This window comes from Palaemon carinicauda, chromosome 33, assembly GCF_036898095.1.
Source record: "Palaemon carinicauda isolate YSFRI2023 chromosome 33, ASM3689809v2, whole genome shotgun sequence".
NCBI lineage: Eukaryota > Metazoa > Arthropoda > Malacostraca > Decapoda > Palaemonidae > Palaemon > Palaemon carinicauda.
In genome coordinates, this window is record NC_090757.1 from 63776410 (window position 1) to 63802078 (window position 25669).

Genomic DNA, 25669 nt, shown 5'->3' on the forward strand with positions numbered 1-25669 from the left:
CATTCTAATATGGTATGACTGCATCTGATTTGCGTTTCATGTTCGATTTAATTTTACTACGTACTGTATACTGAATTATCGTATGATCACATTCTCTTTTCGTGTTTTATTTCTTTCTGTACTGAATTATATGTCATATGTAATGCAATGAACAATCAGTAAGAGCAGATATTACTAATTACAGTATTAATGGAATTACAGGTAACGAAATATCGTATTTGGGGTCTTCATATATCGCGGTATTTTCGAAATTTCCGGAAAATCCGCGATATGTTTATATATATGGGTTATGAAAAAAACCCGCGAAGTGGTGAATCCGCGATGGTCGAACCGCGAAGTAGCGAGGGCTCACTGTATCTTCTTTTCCTCTTCGTATGGCTGCTGCAGTTCTTTTATTCTCCTTCTCTTGTCGCTGAGGTCTGGACAGTAAAGAATGAAATGGGTGAGGTCTTCAGTTTTTGCTCCATATAAGCTTACATCCCACACTTCCTCCAAATTCGTGTCGTATCTTATCATTTAGTCGTAGGCCATTGGCCCTAGCTCTACAGTATGCATGATAACTGAATCAGGTTTATTGTCATAGAACATTTATTCTATTTGACCATTTTTTTGTACGTTTATTTCTAAACTACTTTTATCTTTTATCTCGTCCTTCCATTTTTTACCATCTACTCTGGGAGACTGATGGCGAGTTATTGGCTTTGCGCATACGTTGTTTGATGGCTTCTTTCTGCTTAAGGAGGGTGCCTATTGTCAATAGATTTCAGCCATATTCCTTGGTGATCGCATTCAACCGCATGCCAGCCTCATACTTCTCAATTATCTCCAGCTTTGTCTCCATAGAAAGCATCCTCTTCTTCTTCCTCTGAACATCAGCAACATTGAAAAATGCAACATGATACAGTACAGTAATTAAAAACTTGAAATAGAAACTGTCAACACGAATTCAATCTGAATGATAGCACTGCCGAAACAAAATGGTTGAGGAGCTCAGATACTTAAATGCATTATGGGATAGTTGCTGACCAGTAGGAGAGCAGGATCCTATGGCAGTAAATAGCATTAGAGTAGGAAGATAACCAATGGGAGAGTGGGATGATGATGGCGAGTTTACAGTTGTGGTCGTGAATTTTAAAATTATTCTTGGCGGCTGGGCGAATCTAGTTTCGTATGGTGGAAATTTTTTCGTAATATGAGGCAAAGAAATCTTGTATCTCATTTCATATCATCAATCACTGTACTTCGGCTTTGGTTCCTAAGGTTGCTTACACAGATATGAGTATAAATCATTTGTATATCTTTATCGGGGTATTGTTCAGAAAATCTCCTGTGGATGAGGGCTAAGAAAATAGTCCTAAGGCTTGAGGAAGGAAACATTGTCTTAGGTGGATTTTGGGGGATTTGTGTGAGATTTTGAGGTTTCACAGTGACGGGACACGTGTACAGATTTACTAAATCAACCTGATCATCGGGAAAACTGAAGTTGGCCCAGCCTTGCCTATATTTTTTTTTTTTTTTACTAAACATATTGTATTATAATCTCCCTAGTTTAGTTTTGGATGAATAAATCTATAAAAGATGCTAACTTTTAAATTGGGTTTGTTCCGTAACCGAAATACAAACCACGCTATTTACATAGGGTTTACCTTTTAGCGCAGCTGAAATGACGAGCCAATAGTTTTGGCTCGGCGGTGACCAGACGTGTCTGCTCATCGTCCTCGTGACAGCCTTTAATTTTCTGCTTTTTCTTTACAGTGTGTTTGTTGGTTGGAAGTTGACCTTCATTATTATTTCTTTACAATGTGTACATGCCCTGGAGTTGCCTGTCGTCCTTGTGGGACTTTCATGTCGGACGTAACTACGGATCTGCACACCCTTTGCCCTCAATGTCGGGGCCGACGGTGTGACCAGGAGAACATGTGCCGTGAGTGCAGGGAGTGGTCTGCCTCCCAGTGGGAGAGGTTTGGCCGTCGGCGTAAGAAGAAGTCCAAGAGAGACCGTTCTCCTTCGGTGTTAGCCTTGAAGGAGGAAGGTTCTCGGGACTCTTCTTCCGCCGCCCAAACCTCCTCCGAAGCTCCCCCTCGTCCGCCTCCTAAGGAGAGTCGGCCGAGTGGTAGCGCAGGCCCTAGTTCTGTTTCCCGACCTTGGTTGGGGGGAGAGGGCGTCGCCTCCCATAGCGAGGCGGTTCCCCCTCCTCCTCCGTGGGAGGTTATTGATAATGCCTTAACCAATGATGATCTTTTACAGATTTGGTCGTCCCTGGGGCTTAAGGGCTTGCCCTCCAGGGTCGCTTTTATTGACCTTGTCTCGTTGGGGGCCGCTGTTAAGCAGTCGCCGGCGGTAGCAGAGGTAGACCCTCTGTCTATTGTCGACGTCGTGGTGACAGAGGCCTCCGACGTGGTGGGCAATCCGCCGCAGGTGCTGTTGCGGATGATGGTGCTAAAGGCTCTCCTCCCCCTTCCGTACATCCTTCGAAGGGGGAAGTGAGTCCTTCGGTCTCTGCTGCTGCTCAGCTTCCTTCTGAGGGAAGTGCTTTGACGGAGACTCCCCTTCGGAGGACCGATGGTCCCGACGATCTCCCCCGAGGCCGCCTCCGCCGTAAGGCTCACCGTCCGCTACGCCGCAAGGGCCTCCCTTCCCCTTACAAGGGGGTTAAGAGGCGCCTTTTTGGGTCTTCTTCCTCCGAGGGGGACTCTCCTCGTCAGCCTCAACCTACAGCTCCGTCTTCCTTGGACCTCTCTGCAGACCGTTCACCAACTCCTGCCAGATCTTCGCCTTCTGGAGAACTCGTCACCCGACGGGAAACGGTCTTTCGGGGCTAAGGGATCCTTCCCTTCCACGAGCAGTGCTAGCGCACAGGCGCTCTCCTGCTCATCAGCGCTCTCCTGCTCGCCAGCGCTCTCCTGATCGTCAGCGCGCTCCTGATCGTCAGCGCTCTCCTGCTCGCCGACGCTCACCTGCTCGTCGGCGCTCTCCTGATGTTCGCCCTCCTCGCCAGCGCTCTCCTGCTCGTCAGCTCTCTTCTGAGCGTCAGCGCTCATTTGAGGACCATCGCCCTGCGGTCTCTGACCATCCTACAGTTCCTGCTGAGCTCCCTGCTCACCATCTGCCTGATCCTGTGGCTACGCAACATCGTGCTGCGCGTGTGTCAAAAGCACATGTTCGCCAACGCGCCAGCGATCTTCCAGTTCCTGCTCATGAACGCGCCTCGCCACCTGCCCTCGCCGCGCCACCTGCCCTCGCCGCGCCACCTGTCCTTTCACAGGACACGCGTCGACCTTCTGCTCGCCAGCGATCACCTACGCGCCAGCGTTCACCTGCTCGCCAGCGCGCACAGGCGATTTTAGTATCGCCTATTCAACAGCGTTCTACGCGTCAGCGATCACCTGTCTCTCGGCGATCTCCGGATCACCCGCGTGTGTTACAGCCAGCGCGCCAACGTTCTCCAACGCTTCTGAAGGAACATGGTTCGCCAGGTACTAGCTCGCCATCGCGCGATCGCCCACCTGCGCATGCTGCTCGCCATCGCGCGATCGCCCACCTGCGCATGCTGCTCGCCATCGCGCAATCGCTCACCCGCGCATGCTGCTCGCCATCGCGCGATCGCTCACCCGCGCATGCTGCTCGCCATCGCTCGCCAACGCGTCGACATGCCACAACGCGCCATCGCCAACCTGCGCGTCAGTGCTCACCAGCTCATCATCGATCGCCTGTGGATCTACATCGCCAGCGGTCTTCCTCACCCACGCGGCAGCGCGTTTCCTCGCCGTCGCGCCAACACTTGTGTTCGCCGCCTCGGACACGCGTTCATTCACCTGCCCACCCTCGCGCCCACTCGCCTGCGCGCCCGCGCGATCGTTCGCCTGCGCGCCCGCGCGATCGTTCGCCTGCGCGCCCGCACGACCGCTCGCCTGCGCGCCCGCACGACCGCTCGCCTGCGCGCCCGCACGACCGCTCGCCTGCGCGCCCGCGCGATCATCCGCCTGCGCGCCCGCGCGATCATCCGCCTGCGCGCCCGCGCGATCATCCGCCTGCGCCCGCGCGATCGTCCGCCTGCGCGCCCGCGCGATCGTCCACCTGCGCGCCCGCGCGATCGTTCGCCCGCGCTCCCGCGCGACCTTTTGCCCTCGCTCCCGCGCGACCTTTTGCCCTCGCGCGACCATCGTTCGCGGCGAATTTCGCAGCCGGTGGTAGCAGCAGGAACGCGTGTTCCTAGACGGCACTCGGGATCACCTCCACCCAAACACAGGTTGGTAGTGCAGGACGAGGAGAGGTTAGTACATCATTCTTCCCCACCTTCTTTTCAGGCAGGTACCGTGGTGTCCACTCCAAAGGATCGCCCGATCCCTTTCCCTTTAGCGAGGATTTCGGACTCTGTGTCCTTGGAGCAACAGACTTGGTTTGGTCTTCTGGCACGGGCGTTAGTGAGGGTTATGAAACCAGCACTCGCCGACCAGGGTAACAAACCAACGGCTGTCTCTCCTACGCTGAAGAGAAAGAGAGGAGTGGACTTCGTGGTGACTTCCCCCAGGGCGAAGTTGGTTCCCAAGAGGTCGGTCGCGAAGGTCCCTTCTCCTGCACGAGTGCTTTCTCCTTCTCCCGTGGACGAGGCCTTTCCGTCCTCAGGTGAGTCCAGTGGGGCGGTAGTCTTCCCCTCGGCACCAGGGGGGGAGACTTCGCTTCATGCAGGAGAATCGTCTCGTGAGGAAGGGGCCCCTTGAACCTCGTTGTTGGGATCCTAAATCCTCTGCAAGGATTCGTCAGGAACCCACGACTACCCGGGGGAGTTTCCACGTGTCACCCCAGGAAGAGATCCCTGGGGCAGGAGACTTAGCTGCCAGCCTGCAGGGAGGAGAACAGTAAGAATCCGAACATGCCTTCTGGCAGGTCCTAAGCCTGATAAGGCAACTTAACGGGCTTATGGATCCAGTCATCGCCCCCCGTGAAGGCAAAGACATGATTTTGGATGAAGTGTTTGACGTTCGGAAGGCCCCTAAAACCAGTGCGGCTCTGCCCTGGTCCCGGGGGCTGAAGAGTGCCAGGGCTAGGGCCAACACTCAGCTCGCGCTTCTTGCCTCCTCCAGTCGTTCTACTGCCGGGAACAAGCTCATCCCTCCTCCTCGTCTTCAGCAGAGGAGGTATTTCGAGATCCTGGGTGAGCACAACCTCGCTCTTTCTCTCCATCACTCTGTGGAGGAGCTGGCGAAGGGAGTTCCCCTTGAGAAGCTCTCTTCCCGGCAGGTGTCGTTCTCGGCGGCAGAGATCCTTAGCCACGAAAAGGTCGCTAAGTGTGCCATGCAGGCCACTTCGTGGCTGGACTTTTGGCTAGGATCTCTGGGCATCCTATTGTGGGAGGTAGTAGGTTGGCCTGGGCACCAACCGCCCGTTGAGATACTACCGCTAGAGAGTTATGGGGTCCTTTGACTGGCCAGACAGTACTACATAGGACCCTTCTCGCTGGTTACGGTTCTTTCCCTTTGCCTACAAAGACACCGAATAGTCTGGCCTATTCTTTACAGATTCCCCTCTGTCCTCATACACCTGACAACACTGAGATTGCCAAACAATTCTTCTTCACACAAGGGGTTAACTACTGCACTGTAATTGTTCAGTGGCTACTTTCCTCTTGGTAAGGGTAGAAGACTCTTCAGCTATGGTAAGCAGCTCTTCTAGGAGAAGGACACTCCAAAATCAAACCATTGTTCTCTAGTCTTGGGCAGTCCCATAACCTCTGTACTATGGTCTTCCACCGTCCTGGGTTAGAGTTCTCTTGCTTGAGGGTACACTCGGGCACACTTCTATCTAGTTTCTCTTCCTCTTGTTTTGTTAAAGTTTTTTTTATAGTTTTTATAGGAAATATTTATTTTAATGTTGTTACTATACTTAAAATATTTTACTTTTCTTTATTTCCTTTCCTCACTGGGCTATTTTCCCTGTTGGGGCCCCTGGGCTTATAGCATCCTGCTTTTCCAACTAGGGTTGTAGCTTAGCATTTGATAATAATAATAATAATAATCGGAGGACTTGTCCAAGGAGACCAATAGGAAGGCCCTGGAGACCTTCTTGCTCTCGGGCACCCGCACCATCAAGTTTTTGGCGCACCAGGTTACCACCCTGTGGGCCAACTCGGTGTTGAAGCATCGCGATGCTGTGTCCGAGAGATTCCATCCGAAGGTCCCTGCCGTGGATGTGTGTAGGCTCCGACATGCTTCCCTTCTGGGGAAGAACTTGTTTGAGCCTCAAGACATGGAGCGAACGGCTGAGAGGTGGAGGAAATCCAGCACGGACTCCCTCCTCTATAGGGCCCTTACAACTCGGCCCTATAAGCCTCCAGCCTCGCCACAACAGCAGCAACAGCCTCGTAAGGCTCCCAAACAGGCACCGGCAGTTAAGAAGGTGGTGTCTTAAGCCCCAGCCCTTTCCAGCCAAGGTCAAGAGGGGCGGTAAGTCCTCCAGGGGAGGCAAGACTCCTAGGGGTGGCGGCCGCGGCCGCAAGCCCTAGGGGTGGCAGTCCCCCTGCGTGTCCACCTGCGGGGGGATGCCTTCAGCGTTGCGTCCGCAGGTGGCAGCAACACGGGGCCGATGCTTGGACGGTCTCAGTGATCGGCCAAGGCTATCGCGTCCCGTTCACAACATCTCAACCTCCCCTGACAGCGAATCCAGTGTCGTTGAGCTCCTATGCCACGGGATCGGCAAAGGGGCTGGCCCTTCAGGCCGAAGTCGAGACCATGCTCGAGAAGGGTGCTCTCCAGGAGGTCGTGGACGGCTCCACAGGCTTCTTCAGTCGACTCTTTCTTGTAGAGAGAAGGCTACTGGAGGCTGGAGATCCGTCATCGATCTCTCGGCTCTGAACAGGTTTGTCAAGCAAACCCGGTTCAGCATGGAGACAGCAGACACGGTCAGACTTGCGCTGAGACCACAAGACTTCATGTGCACACTGGATCTAAAGGACGCGTACTTCCAGATCCCAATCCATCCGTCTTCCAGGAAGTACCTGAGATTTTGCCTAGACAACAAGATCTACCAGTTCAAGGTGCTGTGTTTCGGTCTCTCCACAGCTCCTCAGGTGTTCACCAGAGTGTTCACCCTGATTTCATCTTGGGCGCACAAGAACGGCATTCGTCTCCTTTGTTATCTGGACGATTGGCTGATCCTAGCAGACTCGGAGTCGACCCTTCTTCGGCACTGAGACAGGCTACTGGATCTTTGCCAGGATCTGGGGATCGTGGTAAACCTCAAGAAGTCCTCTCTGTAGCCGTCCCAACGACTGGTTTATCTAGGCATGCTAATAGACACCAATCTCCACAAAGCCTTTCCATCAGACGACCGGATAGCAAGACTGAGGAGGGTGGCGGAACCCTTCCTCAGGCGAAAAGAACTCCCCGCCCAATCGTGGTTGCGTCTCTTAGGTCACCTATCCTCCCTGGCCCGTCTGGTTCCAAACAGCCGCGTCAGGATGAGATCCCTTCAATAGCGGCTAAAGTCCTGGTGGAATCAAGGATCCGATTCCCCGGACATTCTGATCCCAATGGGGTCTCTGGAACAGACGGACTTGCGGTGGTGGCTGGTCGACGAGAACCTGCGGAAGGGAATGAGTCTTCTCGTCCTTCCCCCGGAATTGACTCTGTTTTCGGACGCGTCAAAAGAAGGGTGGGGGGCGCACGTTCTGAACCAGAGGGCCTCAGGCCTTTGGTCAGAATCAGAAAAGTGCCTACACATCAACCTGCTAGAATTGAAGGCTGTCTTTCTGGCTCTTCAGCAGTTCCAACGGTCCCTGGCGGGTCACTCCGTGGTGGTGATGAGCGACAACACCACGGTAGTGGCTTATATCAACAAGCAGGGAGGCACTTTTTCGCAACAGCTATCCCATCTTGCAGTAGAGACTCTGAGGTGGACCGAAACCCACTCGATAACACTATCAGCTCGCTTCATTCCTGGCAAGAGGAATGTGCTCGCCGACAGTCTGAGCAGGGCTTCGCAGATAGTGAGTACCGAGTGGTCTTTGGATCCTCAGATAGCCAACAAAGTCCTGACTTTGTGGGGTTCCCCGACTGTCGACTTGTTCGCGACAGCCTTGAACTTCAAGCTGCCCCTGTACTGCTCCCCAGTCCCGGACCCCAAGGCACTCTGGCAAGATGCTTTCCAGCAACGGTGGGACAACATCGACGTGTATGCCTTCCCACCGTTCTGTCTGATGAGAAGGGTGCTCAACAGGACCAGACTATCGGTCAACTGTTCGATGACTCTGGTAGCTCCGCTATGGCATCACATGGAATGGTTTCCGGACCTTCTGCAGCTCCTGACGGAACTCCCGAGGGAGCTTCCTCCACGACACGAGCTTCTCAGACAACCCCACTCCGGCGTCCCTCACAGGGCCGTAGCCTCGCTTCGGCTTCACGCCTGGAGACTATCCAGCGTCTCCTCGCGGAGAGAGGCTTTTCGCAACAGGTTGCGGAGAGAATGTCTCGGCACCTGCGAAGGTCCTCTGAGGGAGTCTACCAAGCAAAGTGGAGAGTCTTTTGTGGTTGGTGTCGTGGAAGAGGTATCTCTCCACTCGATGCCACTATTCCAGCAATAGCGGACTTCCTCGTGTATCTGCGGGAAGAAATGCGCCTTTCTGTCTCGGCAGTGAAAGGCTATCGCTCGGCCTTAAGCTTGGCCTTCAGATTGAAGGGCGTGGATATTTCTTCATCGCTAGAACTCTCTTTACTCATACGTAGCTATGAGCTTACCTGCCCCCAGTCGGAAGTGAGACCCCCTCCTTGGAACGTGGTTCGAGTCCTCAGGTCTCTTAAGAGACCTCCCTTCGAGCTATTACGCCAGGCCTCCGATCGCCACCTGTCTTGGAAGACGGCTTTCCTACTCGCCTTGGCTTCGGCCAATCGGGTTAGTGAACTTCATGGTCTCTCGTACGACATCGCCCATTCAAGGGGATGGGGGGAGGTAACGTTCAGGTTCGTCCCTGAGTTTGCCAAGACTCAGAATCCTGGAGTGCCGGATCCTCGGTTCGACTCTTTCAGGATCGCGAGTCTCCGTTCTGTAACAAGCGACCCAGACCAGCTGCTACTATGTCCAGTGAGGTGTCTGAGGCACTACTTGAAGAGAACGGCTGCAGTCCGTCCTCAAGTGCGAGCTTTGTTTGTGAGCACAGGCAGGACTAAAAGGAGGGTCACCAGGAACACCATCTCAGCTTGGATTCGAAGGGTTATCCACCATGCCCTGAATCCTGACCCTCCTCCGTCACGTCGCCCTCAGGCCCACGATGTCAGGGGTATTGCTACATCCCTGGCCTTCAAGAGAAACTTCTCTGTGACGCAGGTACTTCAAGCTGGGGTCTGGAAGCGTCAACCGACCTTCACAGCCCACTACCTGCAAGACGTGACCCACAGGAGCCTTGATACGTTTTCTATCGGCCCTGTGGTGGCTGCACAACAGCTGGTCTAACCTCAGGCTCCTTTTTGGACAAGTAGCAGTAGGTTGAGGGCGTTGTTACCCGGTCTTAGTCTGCGTGAATGAAAGAGTATGTCTGACCCTTACTACTTTCTTCATTCTCCCCTCTCTTGGGGAAGCAGCATCCTGGTCCTCGCATAGCTGACCTCGACCTCTGCAGGTAACCCATGCTTCTTTGTGCTCCTAGGATTAAGCTTAATACTGTTGCGTCTCCCATACCCTGACGAGGTGGTATTGGGAACGTCCTATCCTAGAATTCCTATCTGAAGGTCTCAAGGTCAACTTCATAGGACGAGTCACACTCTCCTCCTCACACTGCTTATGTAGGCCACTCGTTCCTAGCGATGCTAGGAACTTGTGAGGTACAGGGGCTCCCTCTGTCTAGTGCTGCTCACTGAGGGATCGAGCCCCCGGGCAAGCCGAAGTCAGTAAGGCTGGGGACTTTCCACCCTTCCTAAGGGGTAAGTCACCCTATGTAAATAGCGTGGTTTGTATTTCGGTTACGGAACAAATGACAAATTCGAAGATAATTTGTATTTTTCCTAACCATACAAACCTTAGTTATTTACACATATGTGCCCGCCATCCCTGACCCCCAAGTCAAGTCCTACCTCTAAGTGAAGTGAAGCAAGTCACCGGTGTGTGTGGAGGGGGGAGGGGTAGCAAGCTACCCTTCCCCACCCCCCGCTAACTAGCGCGGGGGTAATTAACCCTCGTTAAAACTATTGGCTCGTCATTTCAGCTGCGCTAAAAGGTAAACCCTATGTAAATAGCTAAGGTTTGTATGGTTAGGAAAAATACAAATTATCTTCGAATTTGTCATATCAGAATGTTTTCTTTTTTGGTGCTTATTTTTTATGTTTTTAAGGATTTTTCAATTCATAAGGATTGGGAAGGCCTCATTACCTCACGAGAGGTGTCCTCCCACGGAATATCAGATCATACCTGAATACAAGACTATTAGAATTGACAAAGGATGTTACTGTATATGTTATATGGCTGTGGTATTTACAGGTACAGTATATGTCAAAATTTAAGCTGGGGAGTCAATGTATAACCAGCATGGGGCCTTTGAATTTACCCCTGGAACTCTCATTCCCTTAAATCCTCCCAAATTTAAATAACCTGACCTTAGAGGTTCTTGCGCTTTCATTGACCCTGATTGTAGATGAAGATTGGTAGTGTATACTGTAAGTAGGTCAGTGGTTAATGAAACAAAGCATTTGAAATTAAAATCAGTCTCGATAAAGTTTGAATCACTTCACAAACTTTTAGAAAATAAAATGCATTTCCTGACTTCTATTATCAGCAGTTTATAAAATTTAGCTATGATTTCTTAAATTTCATCCTAAAACCATCTCTGCTATGAAGTAGGTAGAATAATCCAAAATTTTCTAACTAATTGTGCTGTAATCCCCTGGTCAAAATAACCTTAATAGAAATGGAATCTATTAGATATAAACAGACTAAGATATCTTGGAAAAAAAAAAAAAATCCAATTCCAGTCAGAGGTATCATCCTATTATTTCAAGTATTGAAAACATTTGATCAGACTTTTATCATTGGCTTAGGAGAAGAATACTTTTACCAATACAGTACAAGACGGAGCCCAACGAAGCTTTCTAGTAACTGTGAAAGCTGTTCCTATATTTAAGAATTTGATATACAGGTACAGTACAGTAATGTTACTCCTCTATGTAAATGTATTTGTGGTAGCTCAAGTCCCACTGATTACCGCCCAATTTCAATAACTCCCATATTATCCAAAGTTTTTGAACGTCTTCTGGCAAAACGTCTTAATAGGTTTGCTGAAGGTAATCCACTGTTCCCTAGTTTGCAATTTGGTTTCCATGAAGGCCTTGGAACATGTGATGCCTTTCTTACAATCTCCAATGCTGTACAGAAATCCTTTGATTGTGGTCAGGAAGTTCGTATGATTGGCCTTGATTTTAGTGCTGCTTTTGACCGTGTTAATCATGAGGCCCTTGTTTTCAAACTCAAACAGTTGAGAGTGGGTGGGTTGTTTCTTAGCATTATTATTGATTTTTTAAGTAATAGATCTCAAAGAGTTGTTGATGGGCACCATAGTGAGTATAGGAATGTGATATCTGGTGTTCCACAGGGTAGTGTTCTTGGCCCATTACTTTTCATATTATATACACATGATGTGGTTAGGCCTAGAAAACAAGCTTGTTGCATATGCAGATGATGCTACTCTCTTTGCATCAATTCCATCCCCTGAATGTAGATCTGGGGTTGGTGAATCCCTTAATAGAGATTTAGGTAGAATTAGTGCATGGTGCAAATTATCCGGTATGAAGTTGAATCCTAACAAAACTCAAAGTATGATTGTAAGTAGGTCAAGGACGGTGGCTCCTCAACATCGGATCTCAGTATTGATAATGTTTCTTTAAATTTGTATGACTCTTTTGAAATTTTAGGTGTGATTCTCGACAGCAAATATACTTTTGAGAAACACATTAGGTCTGCTTCTTATTTAGCCTAATTGCACAAAAAATTGGCTTATTGAGAAAGTCTTACAAGATTTTCGGTGATCAATCTATTCTGAAGACGTGTTCTAATTCTTTCATTCTATCTTGTTTTGAGTATTGTTCTCCTGTCTGGTCTTCACCTGCTGACTCTCATCTTAATTTGTTGTACAGAAACTTATGGTCTATTAAATTTCTTATTCCTGATCTAGATATTAATCTTTGGCACTGTCGTTCAATTAGTTCATTATGCATGTTGCATAAGATTTTTCATAACTGTCCATCCTTTACATTCAGATCTCCCTGGACAATTCTATCCTGTTCGTAATACTAGGCAGGCAGTTAATTCTAATAGCCAGACCTTCTCCATCATGAGGCTCAATACTACACAGTATTCTAGAAGTTTTATTCCAGCTGTTACCAAGTTGTGGAATGATCTTCCTAATGGGTAGTTGAATCAGTAGAACTTCAAAAGTTCAAAGTTGGAGCAAATGTTTTTATGTTGACCAGGCTGACAGGCTTTTTATAGTTTATATATGACATACTGTATCTGTTTCTGATGCTGACGTTGTTATTAGTTTATATAGGACATATCTGTTTTACGTTGTTACTATTTTTTCAATATTAATCTTACCCGATGATCATGTAGCTGTCAACTCCGTTGCCCGACAGAAATCTACGGTCGGGATACGCCAGCGATCGCTATCCAGGTGGGGGTGTACACAACAGCGCCATCTGTGAGTAGGTACTCAAGTACTTCTTGTCAACAAGAACTCAATTTTTCCTCTGTCGTGCCGCCGGCAAGACCTACTTGGATACGCTGTTGATTCTGGAGTTGTTGTTCACGATTTGGTGATGTATTCACTCTAGAGTTTAGCCTTCGCTATTCAGGAAGCTTTATCATTAGCTTAGCAAGCTTTTGGAATTAATTTGGATTAATTGTTAACGAACTTTGCTAGATTTTGGAATTCCCCCTTGACTATTTCTAAAATTCAAGATGTCTGACCAGTCTCAAGTCCCTAAGTACAGGCAGTGTAGCGTTAGGACTTGTGCTAGGCGTCTTCCGAAGGCCTCTATAGATCCTCACACCGTTTGTTCCAATTGTAGGGGTAAATCCTGTCAATTGGAAGATCGATGTGGGGAATGCGCTGGGCTTTCGGAATTCGATTTTAACGAATTCCTCAAAAATGCACGTAGGTTAGAGAAGGAGAGAATCAGGAGGAGTTCTTCTCGCTCTTTGGATTTTTCCTCTCCCCATGCCCCTCAACCTTTTCCTTCCCCTGTGGTGGTGACTCCCGAACCTGCTACTAGTGCTCAGCCATCCATGGCGGATATGTTGCGTGCCATTCAGGCTCTCGGTGACAGAGTGGAGTCATTGGCTAATGACCGTAATCAGCTCTTGGCAGATGTCAGAGAGCTGAAAGCGAAAAGTGCAGTGGGAAGTGTTATCAGTGCTAGTGATGTGAAAAGTGTCAGTGTCAGTGTTGCGCATGAGGGTACATCTGTGCGTGCCAGTCGTCCTCCCAGTCCGGGACCTCTTGCAAGCTCCCAAGCCCAGGGGAGAAGCAATGTCGAAGGACCAAAGGGTTCGGCAGGCCTTGATCGGCGCACGGATGTATCCTCAGTGGTTGCGGACGTACTGTATCTGCCAAAGATCGTCCCATCCACAAACAGACAAATGAGCCCTTATATTCCTCGTCTGTGGAAGAAGTTTCCAGGAGGAAACGATGGACCAAGGTCTCACGACCGCTCAAACGTAAGGTCCCTTCCGAGCGAGTCCAACGGCCCAGGTGTAGCCACTGGGTCAGTTCGGACTCGCTGCAGTCATCTGATGACTGCACACCTCCCAAGAGAGGTAGAGTGGTTCCACAACAGGCTTCTGCTCCGTCTGTTGTTGCTCCAACCACGGTAGACCCTAAGTGGTCCATGCTGCAGACTATGCAGTCTCAGCTTGCGGCATTCATGCAGGAGTATCATGCTGAGAAGGTTAACACTGCACCTGTTAACCTACAACCCGCCGAGGTTGTGCGCTCAGCAGATACTGCGGCTGCCTGCTCCCACACTCCACCTGTGAGAGCTCCACCACCGATGCGCAGTCCACCCTGCCAGACGCATGTTCTTGCTGCTCCATCCGTTGACATGCGTGAGCTACCGCATCAGCAGTGGGAAGGTGCTGTAGAGCTGCCGGGTTCCAGCACTATGCGGCTTTCTCCGCAACCCATGCAGCATGCTCCGCATACCATACAGCATGCTCCGCATACCATACAGCATGCTCCGCAACCCACCGCAGCCCCTCCCACGCTCCAGCACTCTGCTTTGGTTGTTGCCAGCTCGCAGACTGACCAGCAGCGGCATGATGTTGGATCCGCAGCTACGCATGCACCCGTACTGCCGGATTCAGCCGTTCAGCTTTCTGCTCTGCCTTTGCCACTTCCTACTCAGCTTTCGGATGATGGAGTATCGGATGACGAAGCTGCACACTTGGATGAGCCGCACTCTGACTTTGAAGGGCCCAAGTCTACGCCTCCCTCCTTAGACTTTCGTAAAGTCCTTGCCTTGTTCAGGGACTTGTATCCTGAGCAGTTTGTGTCTGCAACCCCTCGCTCTCCTCCCTCCGAGTTTGCTCTGGGCATGTAGTCTGCTGCGCCTGCCTTCACCAAGCTTGTTCTCGCACGATCATCTAAGAGAGCTTTGAGGGTTATGGGAGAGTGGTTGCATTCCAAGAAGCAACTGGGAAAGACTGCTTTCATCTTTCCGCCTACCAAGCTTGCTTCCAAGTCGAGCGTCTGGTATGCCACGGGAGAGGAACCCGGCTTGGGAGTTCCTGCCTCTGCCCAGGGCGACTTCTCAAGTCTGGTTGACTCTCCCCGCAGGTTGGCTATGAGACGATCGAAGATCTGCTGGTCCTTTTCTGATATGGATCATCTGTTGAAGGGAGTCTTTCGTGCCTTCGAGATCTTCAACTTCCTCGATTGGTGTTTGGGAGCCTTAAGCAGGAAGACTTCCCCTTCAGATAGGGACTCTGCCATGCTGATCATGTCTAGCATGGACAAAGCCATTCGGGATGGGTCTGGTGAACTTGCGGCTTCGTACGTGTCGGGAGTGCTCAAGAAGAGAGAACATCTTTGCTCCTTCTTATCGGCTGGTATCACTCCTTGCCAGAAGTCAGAGTTGTTGTTCGCTCCTCTCTCCAAGTGTCTGTTTCCGGAGGAGCTGATTAAGGGGATGGCTGCCTCTCTTATCCAGAAGGATACCCATGATCTGATGGCATCTTCTGCACGTAAGGCTAAAACCTTACCTTCCGTGCCTAGACCCTTCCGCCCTGCAGCAGTAGACACTCCTGCAACTCGGTTCATCCCGCCCTTTCGTGGCAGAACCTCCAGCAGAGGAGGTACCCGTGCCGACAGTCACCGTGGCAAATCCAAGAAGGGTTCCAAGTCCGCAAAAGGCAAGTTCTGACTTCCTTCCTCTCCAGACAGCAGTGGGAGCCAGACTCAAGACCTTCTGGCAAGCTTGGGAGAGCAGAGGTGCAGACGCTCAGTCTGTGAAGTGGCTAAGGGAGGGATACAGAATTCTGTTCTGCCGCAGTCCCCCTCTAGCTACATCTCCCATCAACCTCTCTCCCAACTACAAGGAGAAGGACAAGAGGCTAGCGTTGCAACAAGAGGTGTCGCTCTTGCTACAAAAGGAAGCGGTAGTCATAGTCCGGGACCATCAATCCCCGGGCTTCTACGACCGTCTCTTCCTGGTAGCGAAGAAGACAGGAGGTTGGAGACCGGTGCTGGACGTCAGTGCTCTCAATGCTTTTGTCACCAAGCAGACGTTCACGATGGAGACGACGAAGTCGGTCCTAGCAGCGGTCAGGCAGGAGGACTGGATGGTCTCGTTAGACCTGAAAGACGCGTACTTTCACGTCCCCATCCATCCAGACTCCCAACCTTTCCTAAGGTTCGTCTTTGGAAAGGTTGTGTACCAGTTCCAAGCCCTGTGCTTTGGCCTAAGCACGGCACCTCTTGTGTTTACCAGACTGATGAGGAATATTGCGAAATTCCTTCACTTGGCAGACATCAGAGCCTCCCTCTATTTAGACGACTGGCTTTTAAGAGCTCCAACAAGTCGTCGCTGTCTGGAGAATCTCAGATGGACTATGGATCTGACCAAGGAACTGGGCCTCCTGGTCAATATAGAGAAGTCCCAGCTTGTCCCATCCCAGACCATTGTCTATCTAGGTATGGAGATTCAGAGTCGAGCTTTTCGGGCTTTTCCGTCGGCCCCAAGGATCAATCAAGCCCTAGAATGCATCCAGAGCATGCTGAGAAGGAACCGATGTTCAGTCAGGCAGTGGATGAGTCTAACAGGGACACTTTCATCGCTGGCCCAGTTCATCGAGTTAGGGAGACTCCACCTCCGCCCCCTTCAGTATCATCTAGCTGCTCACTGGATAAAGGACATGACGCTAGAGGCGGTCTCAGTTCCTGTTTCCGAAGAGATGAGGTCTACTCTAACGTGGTGGAAGAACAGCATTCTTCTCAAGGAAGGTCTACCATTGGCTGTTCAGACCCCCGACCACCGTCTCTTCTCGGACGCATCGGACACGGGCTGGGGTGCGACACTGGACGGACAGGAATGCTCGGGCACATGGAATCAGGAGCAAAGGACACTTCACATCAATTGCAAGGAGTTGTTGGCGGTTCATCTGGCCTTGATAAACTTCAAGTCCCTCCAGCTAAACAAGGTGGTGGAGGTGAACTCCGACAACACCACAGCCTTGGCTTACATCTCCAAGCAGGGAGGGACTCATTCGAGGAAGTTGTTCGAGATCGCAAGGGACCTCCTCATTTGGTCAAAAGATCGAAAGCTTTCGCTGGTAACGAGGTTCATTCAGGGCGATATGAATGTCATGGCAGATCGCCTCAGCCGGAAGGGTCAGGTCATCCACACAGAGTGGACCCTTCACAAGAATGTTTGCAGCAGACTATGGGCCCTGTGGGGTCAGCCAACCATAGATCTATTCGCTACCTCGATGACCAAGAGGCTCCCGATGTATTGTTCTCCGATTCCAGACCCAGCAGCAGTTCACGTGGATGCCTTTCTGCTGGATTGGTCCCATCTCGACCTGTATGCGTTCCCGCCGTTCAAGATTGTCAACAGGGTACTTCAGAAGTTTGCTTCTCACAAAGGGACACGGCTGACGTTGGTTGCTCCCCTCTGGCCCGCGAGAGAATGGTTCACCGAGGTACTGCAATGGCTAGTCGACGTTCCCAGGACTCTTCCTCTAAGAGTGGACCTTCTGCGTCAACCTCACGTAAAGAAGGTACACCCAAACCTCCACGCTCTTCGTCTGACTGCCTTCAGACTATCGAAAGACTCTCAAGAGCTAGAGGCTTTTCGAAGGAGGCAGCCAGAGCGATTGCCAGAGCAAGGAGGACATCCACTCTCAGAGTCTATCAGTCTAAATGGGAAGTCTTCCGAAGCTGGTGCAAGGCGAATGCAGTTTCCTCAACCAGTACCACTGTAACCCAGATTGCTGACTTCCTGTTACATCTAAGGAACGTAAGATCCCTATCAGCTCCTACGATCAAGGGTTACAGAAGTATGTTGGCAGCGGTATTCCGCCACAGAGGCTTGGATCTTTCCACCAACAAAGATCTACAGGACCTCCTTAGGTCTTTTGAGACCTCAAAGGAACGTCGGTTGTCCACTCCAGGCTGGAATCTAGACGTGGTTTTAAGGTTCCTAATGTCATCAAGATTTGAACCGCTCCAATCAGCCTCTTTTAAGGACCTCACATTAAAAACTCTTCTCCTCGTGTGCTTAGCAACAGCTAAAAGAGTAAGTGAGATCCACGCCTTCAGCAGGAACATAGGTTTTACATCTGAAACGGCTACATGTTCCTTGCAGCTCGGTTTTTTGGCTAAAAACGAGCTTCCTTCCCGTCCTTGGCCTAAGTCGTTCGAGATCCCAAGCCTGTCCAACTTGGTGGGGAACGAACTAGAGAGAGTACTTTGCCCAGTAAGAGCTCTTAGGTACTATTTAAGAAGGTCAAAGCCATTACGAGGACAATCAGAAGCTTTATGGTGTGCTATCAAGAAGCCTTCTCTACCGATGTCTAAGAACGCAGTTTCTTACTACATCAGGCTTCTGATTAGAGAAGCACATTCTCATCTGAAGGAAGAAGACCTTGCTTTGCTGAAGGTAAGGACACATGAAGTGAGAGCTGTTGCTACTTCAGTGGCCTTCAAACAGAACCGTTCTCTGCAGAGTGTTATGGATGCAACCTATTGGAGAAGCAAGTCAGTGTTCGCATCATTCTATCTCAAAGATGTCCAGTCTCTTTACGAGAACAGCTACACCTTGGGACCATTCGTAGCAGCGAGTGCAGTAGTAGGTGAGGGCTCAGCCACTACATTCCCATAATCCCATAACCTTTTTAATCTTTCTCTTGAATACTTTTTATTGTTGTTTTTTTGGGTTGTAAGGAAGGCTAAGAAGCCTTCCGCATCCTGGTTGATTTGGCGGGTGGTCAAATTCTTTCTTGAGAAGCGCCTAGGTTAGAGGTTGTGATGAGGTCCTTTAGTATGGGTTGCAGCCCTTTATACTTCAGCACCTAGGAGTCGTTCAGCATCCTAAGAGGACCGCTAGGCTCAGTAAGGAAGACGTACTTAAAAAAGGCAGAGTAATAGTTCAAGTCGACTTCCTTACCAGGTACTTATTTATTTTATGTTTGTTATTTTGAATAACTGATAAAATGAAATACGGGATACTTAGCTTCTTTGTTAACATGTATGCTGGTCTCCACCCACCACCCTGGGTGTGAATCAGCTACATGATCATCGGGTAAGATTAATATTGAAAAATGTTATTTTCATTAGTAAAATAAATTTTTGAATATACTTACCCGATGAACATGAATTAAAGAACCCGCCCTTCCTCCCCATAGAGAACCAGTGGACCGAGGAGAAAATTGAGTTCTTGTTGACAAGAAGTACTTGAGTACCTACTCACAGATGGCGCTGTTGTGTACACCCCCACCTGGATAGCGATCGCTGGCGTATCCCGACCGTAGATTTCTGTCGGGCAACGGAGTTGACAGCTACATGATCATCGGGTAAGTATATTCAAAAATTTATTTTACTAATGAAAATAACATTTTAGAATGATTTATTGTTAACTTGTTCTCATCATTTATTTATTTCCTTATTTCCTTTCTTCACTGGGCTATTTTCCCTATTGGAGCCCTTGGGCTTATAGCATCTTACTTTTCCAACTAGGGTTGTAGCTTGGCTAGTAATAATAATAATAATAATAGTAATAATAATAATAATAATAATAATAACAATAATAATAAAGCAGGTGTATATTTTCATAATTATCATAACCCTTTTACCCCCAAAGGACGTACTGGTACGTTCCACAAAACTCATCCCTTTACCCCATGGACGTACCGGTACGTCCTTGCAGAAAACTGCTATTTACCTTTTTTTTTTTTTTTTTTTTGCATATTTTTTATAATTTTTTTTGTAAAACTTCAGGCATTTTCCAAGAGAATGAGACCAACCTGACCTCTCTATGACGAAAATTAAGGCTGTTAGAGCAATTAAAAAAAATATACTGCAAAATGTGCTTGAAAAAAGATAGCCGCTGGGGGTTAAGGGTTGGAAAGTTCCAAATAGCCTGGGGGTAAAAGGGTTAAAAGAGACTTAAATAAAGCTATGCTAATTTTGTTCCATACTGTATCTTACTTTGAATATAATTTTTTTCTAAAGTCTGATTTCTACAAATTTCAGAACATGGAGCGACGAATCAAATTAAAGACGCTCAACGAACACATTGTCTGCACAATATGCTCTGGATATTTAGTAGATGCAACTACAGTTACAGAGTGTTTACACACATGTATGTATCCAACATAAAATTGCTGTGCATGAATCGCCTAGTTCTCAAGGAACTAATTTTTGTTCCGACACTATTTACATACCTTATGCTTTTTATGTAAAAAGAATTATTTCGGTGATAGCTGAAACCAGCTTTTAAAGCTTTGGCTAGGTGTAACTACCCTCCGCCAGTTAGTGCATTGGGTAGTGGGGATGGACTAGCCATCTCGCTCTTACCAGCACTTGTAAACAACCGTTACTTTTTATTTTGGCTCAGTGTAGCAGACATTTTCTTACTTCCCTGTTAAAATCAGTTGAAAATTTCCCCTATAACTGCCCTAAAAAGCTAAAAATTTCCTTCTAATCTTTTTCTCTTACAGGTGTGACTGTCCATGGAGATCTTAATCATGCGGGTTTGTCTCGGCAATGAAGGGTGCCGTTATGGGACTTTCATGTTGGCAGAGGAGACAGATCCTCATGATCTCTGCCCTGCGTGTAGAGATCACTCCTGCAACCAGGAGTTTCCATGCCAGGTGTGTCGGGAGTACTGTAGTCTCCCTCCCAATGGTTGAGGTTTAACATTCAACGGAAGAAGGCTAAGAGGGATTCTTCCCCTTCAGGGTCATCCTTGAAAGATAAGAAACCTCACCATCCAATACCGTCGGCTCAACCTTGCCTTGTTGACTCTGCTTGGTCGGCTTTTCCTGGGGGATGGTCGAGCACGAGTGCCACCAATATGACTTGGGTACAACCCTATGTGTCGGGGGCTTTTGTTACTTCCTTTAAGCGAAGCACCGCCTTCAGAAAGTCACTCTCTGACAGCTGTTCATTTGCTGTGGCCTTCTTTGGGGCTCACGGGTGCCCCCTGCAAGGAAAGGGTACACGAGGTCTAGTGGTTGGGTTTGCAATGGGAGGAGACATCCTCCCCAGGAGTTGATTCCTATCTTATCCCCTCGAGACTCCGTAGGTCGAGGACTGAGAGAGTCGCGCTCGCTCGGTCGTCTTGACCTTAACACCTGCTCGCCCCAATGCTTGCTCTACTTTAGGAGGCGGACGTAAGCAATTCTTGGCAAGTACTCCTCGGACTGAATCGGGTGATCCCTTCAGGGTGAACCCTTGTGACTAGCTTTGGCTATGTCCTAAGGGCAGTTCATGAAGTTGATTTTTTAGATGAATTCACTCGGACAGAAGTGAAACGGAGTGAGCTGTCCGGAGGTCTGCCCCCAGGTATTGGACAGCCTTCCCATCTGAGGGGGAGTATACCTTTGCTAGCTCCGGCTCATCATTCTTTCGTCCGCAAGGAGATTTTCCGACAGGGTCAAAAGGGTTGATCGTCCTTCCCACTTGTGGGAGAGACAGCCTTTTCTTTAGTGGCCTTTCTCCCCAGGGATTCCACGGAGAGGCACTGGATTCGTCCATGCTCTGCTATATTTCATCAGAGCACAGCTTTTCGGAGCTGGATGACGATGGTGGGCTGCAATTGCTTGCTATTCTTCGTCCTCATTTTTATGTTCATAGGACACAACATAGTGTTCCTGGCTATGTAAGGCCAAACTCTTGCGAACTTGTACACTCGATTTCTACCTCTTGTGAAGTAGAACCTGCTTTTCTGCTTGCGTGCAAGCGTTCAGCAGCTGCTTGGTCTTACTCGTCCTTGTGGGAAAGAAAGACAGCTCACCTTTCACCTGTAAGGGATAAGGCCAGCAGGAGAGTGTTTCTCCATAAAGCATCAGCAAAAAATTTAATAACGGGAATCTAGCGGACGAGTCTTGCGCAGCATTGCGCACCCTACCATCTATCGATGTGGGTGGGCAAGCTCGTCTGCCTGATGAATGTTTGCGTTTTACTTCTGTTTTGTACCGCACGCCACGCTATGTCTTATGACACAGGACATATGGTAACTCCCAAGTGGCACAAGTAGCATCTTACCTAATTTAATGGTTGTGACAAGTCTAGGTGAGAGAGAATGTTTGGGTATTCTCCTCCTCTTTTCTTCCCCTACTTTGGGGATAAAGCTGACTTTCTGTTGCATGCTGGATCACACCAGTGATACTGTTTTGTGTTTTTTTCGTTTCAAATGTGCTCCAATAGCGACACCTTTCATCTCTTTGTGGGCACGCTGTCTATGACTACATATCTTTGTAAAAATAAACCATTGCTTTAAAGTTTGGTAATGAAGCTTTGATAATGAAACCAAAATTACCATGAATAGAAAAAACATAGATTATGATTTTTTTATTTAAGCCTTGAATGATGAGATTTTATACATGTATCAAAATTTAGAATCTAATCTCCTGTTAGGAGTCAATTTTGAAGGAAATATGTTGCTTGAAAACATAAGTGCTTGCGTAAATTCTATGCAGTTACAATGGCAGCACTGCATTTACCTGAGTGTGGCCGAGGCAGCAGTGCTGACTCTCGCATAGATGCTGGTATTCTACATTTTTGAGCACCACTCTTATTAGATTAGTTCTGTAAGCAGCATTTCTCTCCCATCCTCTTGTAATGAGAGAACCTGTAGGTTGGCCAGGGCTCCAGCCACCCATTGAGATACTACAGCTAGAGAGTTAATGGAGTCTTTTCACTGGCCAGATAGTACTACATTGGATCCTTCTCTCTGGTTACGGTTCATTTTCCCTTTGCCCACACACACACACATATCAAATAGTCGGGCCTATTCTTTACTTATTCTCCTCCGTCCTCATACATCTAGCAACACTGAGATTACCAAACAATTCTTCACCCAAGGGGTAACTGCACTGTTATTGTTCAGTGACCACTTTCCTCTTGGTAAGGATAGAAGAGACACTTTAGCTATGGTAAGCAGCTCTTATAGGAGAAGGACACCCCAAAATAAAACCATTGTCTTTAGTCTTGGGTAGTACCATAGCCTCTGTACCATGGTCTTCCATTGTCTTGGGTTAGAGTTCTCTTGCTTGAGGGTACACTCGTGCACATTATTCTATTTTATTCATCTTCCTCTTATTTTGTTTTATAGTTTATATAGGGGATATTTATTTTGATGTTACTCTTTTTTTAAATATTTTATTTTGTTTTCTTTCCTCACTGGGCTATTTTCCCTGTTGGAGCCCTTGCAAGGGCTTATAGCATTCAGCTTTTCCAACTAGGGTTGTGGCTTAGCCAGTAATATCAATATTATTAATAATGCCAAACATCTTTGACCAATTACCAGGTTACATGATTAAATACTGGTTAGGCCCTATGAGCCTTCTTTTCCCTTTGATGGGTTGAAAGGTTATTGGAGTCATCTCTATTACTCCGGTACAGGATCAGGGAGACTTTCATATTCCAAAGAAGAAAAAGCATCAGCCCATATATTTCTAAGGGGACACTCCTAACTATTATTGAGTCTTCCTATTTAGAAGGATGAAAAGTTTTATAAGCATAGAAACAAAAAAATTTTAGAAGAAATTTTGTATTTTCCTAGTTATGCAAACCTGAGTCCTTTAAAGTTACTCTTCTTACCTTAATCACCCTTCTCGGTTCCAAGTTAAAGGTCAAAAATAAAAAACCTTTGACAGGATAGTGGGTGGGGCTACTCGCCTAAAAGCACTCCCTGTCAATATCTACATTGATAATGATTTCAGTGGTCATGCTAGCTCTGTTGAAGACATACTATATCTTTTTTTTTTTATCAAGGACTCAAGTTTGTATGTCTGAGAAATATATGCATTTTCTAATTCTGTCATTTTTACTCCATTGTACATGTAATTATGATCTTCAAGGCAGTTGCTATTATTTATTCCATTGTAGTTTTAATCTTTCTTAGCTGTTACTATTATTTGCATTTAATTAACACATTTTTTTTTGTAAATAAATACTTTGCATTTTACATTAAATTGTATAATGAAATGAGGTAAGTGTCAATTTAGAAATTTGCCACCATTCATATATTTATATCGATATTTTTTATTTCTGAGGTGCTAAACTGTTCAATTGTTCAAGAGAGACAGCATGCTATTTATAGATTTTAAAGACTAAATTTTGTGAATAGATGGTCTCAAACGAGCAATATTCACATCATAATATCAAATTGTAAATGTATTTTTTTTTCAGTTTGCAAATCATGTTTGGTGAAACATTTGGAAGAGCGTAACACTTGTCCTACGTGCGAAATTGTCATACATCAATCCCATCCCTTGAACTATATTTCGTTTGACCGCACGATGCAGGATATCGTGTTTAAGCTAGTCCCAATGTTACAGGAAAGTGAGTATTGATAAATTAAATACTGTATTTACTTCTGTTTGTAATTATCCAAAGATGTACCAAAGGGAAATTGTTATTAATAAAGACTAGGGGAAAATGGTAGGATGGAAACCTGGTTATGTATTTACTGATTAAAAGATTTCTTATTTTGATGTGGCCTCAAGCCAGTAATATTGACTATTTATAATAGAACACACTGGACGAGTTTAATTTTTGTTTATTTGTTTGTTCCTATATACTGTATAATACAATCCATAACCTTTAATAGCATGACCTCAGTGAACCCAAAACCAGCCATTAAACTTTTAACAAGGTAAACATTGTTGGTCACCAGGTGGTGGAGAAGCCCCGCCTACCTGATAGGTAGAGCAACTGCCACTTAGACTTTGACTGTTGTACTGTTTGGTGTCCACATCAGGCTTTGTTAATATTTTGCTTTTTCTTTGATTGAAATGTATCCTGCAGTCATGTTCGGTGGATTTTTGAAGCAAGGATATATGGTGATTCCTGTTAACTATAATTGTCTTACAGTTTATTGGTTACTTGCCATTACAGTGAACCCTCGTTTATCGCGGTAGATAGGTTCCAGACGCGGGCGCGATAGGTGAAAATCCGCGAAGTATTGACACCATATTTACCTATTTATTTAACATGTATATTCGGACTTTTAAAACCTTCCCTTGTACGTAGTACTGTTAACAAACTACCCTTTAATGTACAGAACACTTAATGCATGTACTACAGTACCCTAAACTAAAACAGGCACAAATATTAAAGGCGATTTTATATCATGCGTTTCCTAAACACCTAAAAAGCACGATAAAAAATGGCAACCAATGTTTTGTTTACGTTTATCTCTGATCATAATGAAGAAACAAACTCATTTAGTGTACTGTACACATATATGTATAGGTTAGTTTTTGCATCGATTATATTGATGTATACAGTATGTTGATTTTGTTATTACCAATGTTTTACTTAATTTTCCTTAGGACTTCCAAATGAAATGTTTTTCTTTATGACGCCACCTGAAACGACGGCGTCATAAAGTACGCTCAGTAAACAACCACGCTCAGAACAAAGAAGGCATTTAACGCGCATGATGAAAGTGATAAATAATGATATTTACAGTAAAAGCATTTACAAAATATGTTATTAACAAATATTATTTACCGTATCTATATAAAATCATACACGTACATACTGTACGTAGCAAAGCAGGAAAACAATTTACGAAAGAGAGAGAGAGAGATTGAGAGAGAGAGAGAGAGAGAGAGAGAGATAGAGAGAGAGAGAGAGCAGAGAGAGAGAGAGAGAGAGAGAGAGAGAGAGAGAGAGAGAGAGAGAGAGAGAGAAGAGAGAGAGAGACGAGAGAGAGCGAGAGAGAGAGAGAGAGAGAGAGAGAGACGAAGAGAGAGAGAGAGAGAGAAGAGAGAGAGAGATGTGAGAGAGAGAGAGAGAGAGAGAGAGAGAGAGAGAGAGAGAGAGAGAGAGAGAGAGAGAGAGAGGAGAGAGAGAGAGAGAGAGACGAGAGAGAGAGAGAGAGAGAGAGAGAGAGAGAGAGAGAGAGAGAGAGAGAGATTGTTTTACGTACGTAAATGTAAATTTTAAACAAAAAAAATATGA

General features: G+C 47.3%; 1 protein-coding gene across 2 annotated transcripts in view; it reads left to right on the forward strand.

Moving 5' to 3' along the window:
- The window catches only part of l(3)73Ah (lethal (3) 73Ah), an 85269-nt gene that overhangs the window by 17389 nt on the left and 42211 nt on the right, over window positions 1-25669 (forward strand). For both annotated transcript variants that reach the window (XM_068357048.1, XM_068357047.1), the window contains exons 2-3: window positions 19727-19835; window positions 23891-24043. In XM_068357048.1, the coding sequence (XP_068213149.1) occupies window positions 19727-19835; window positions 23891-24043 (262 nt within the window). The remainder of the gene's footprint in view (window positions 1-19726; window positions 19836-23890; window positions 24044-25669) is intronic.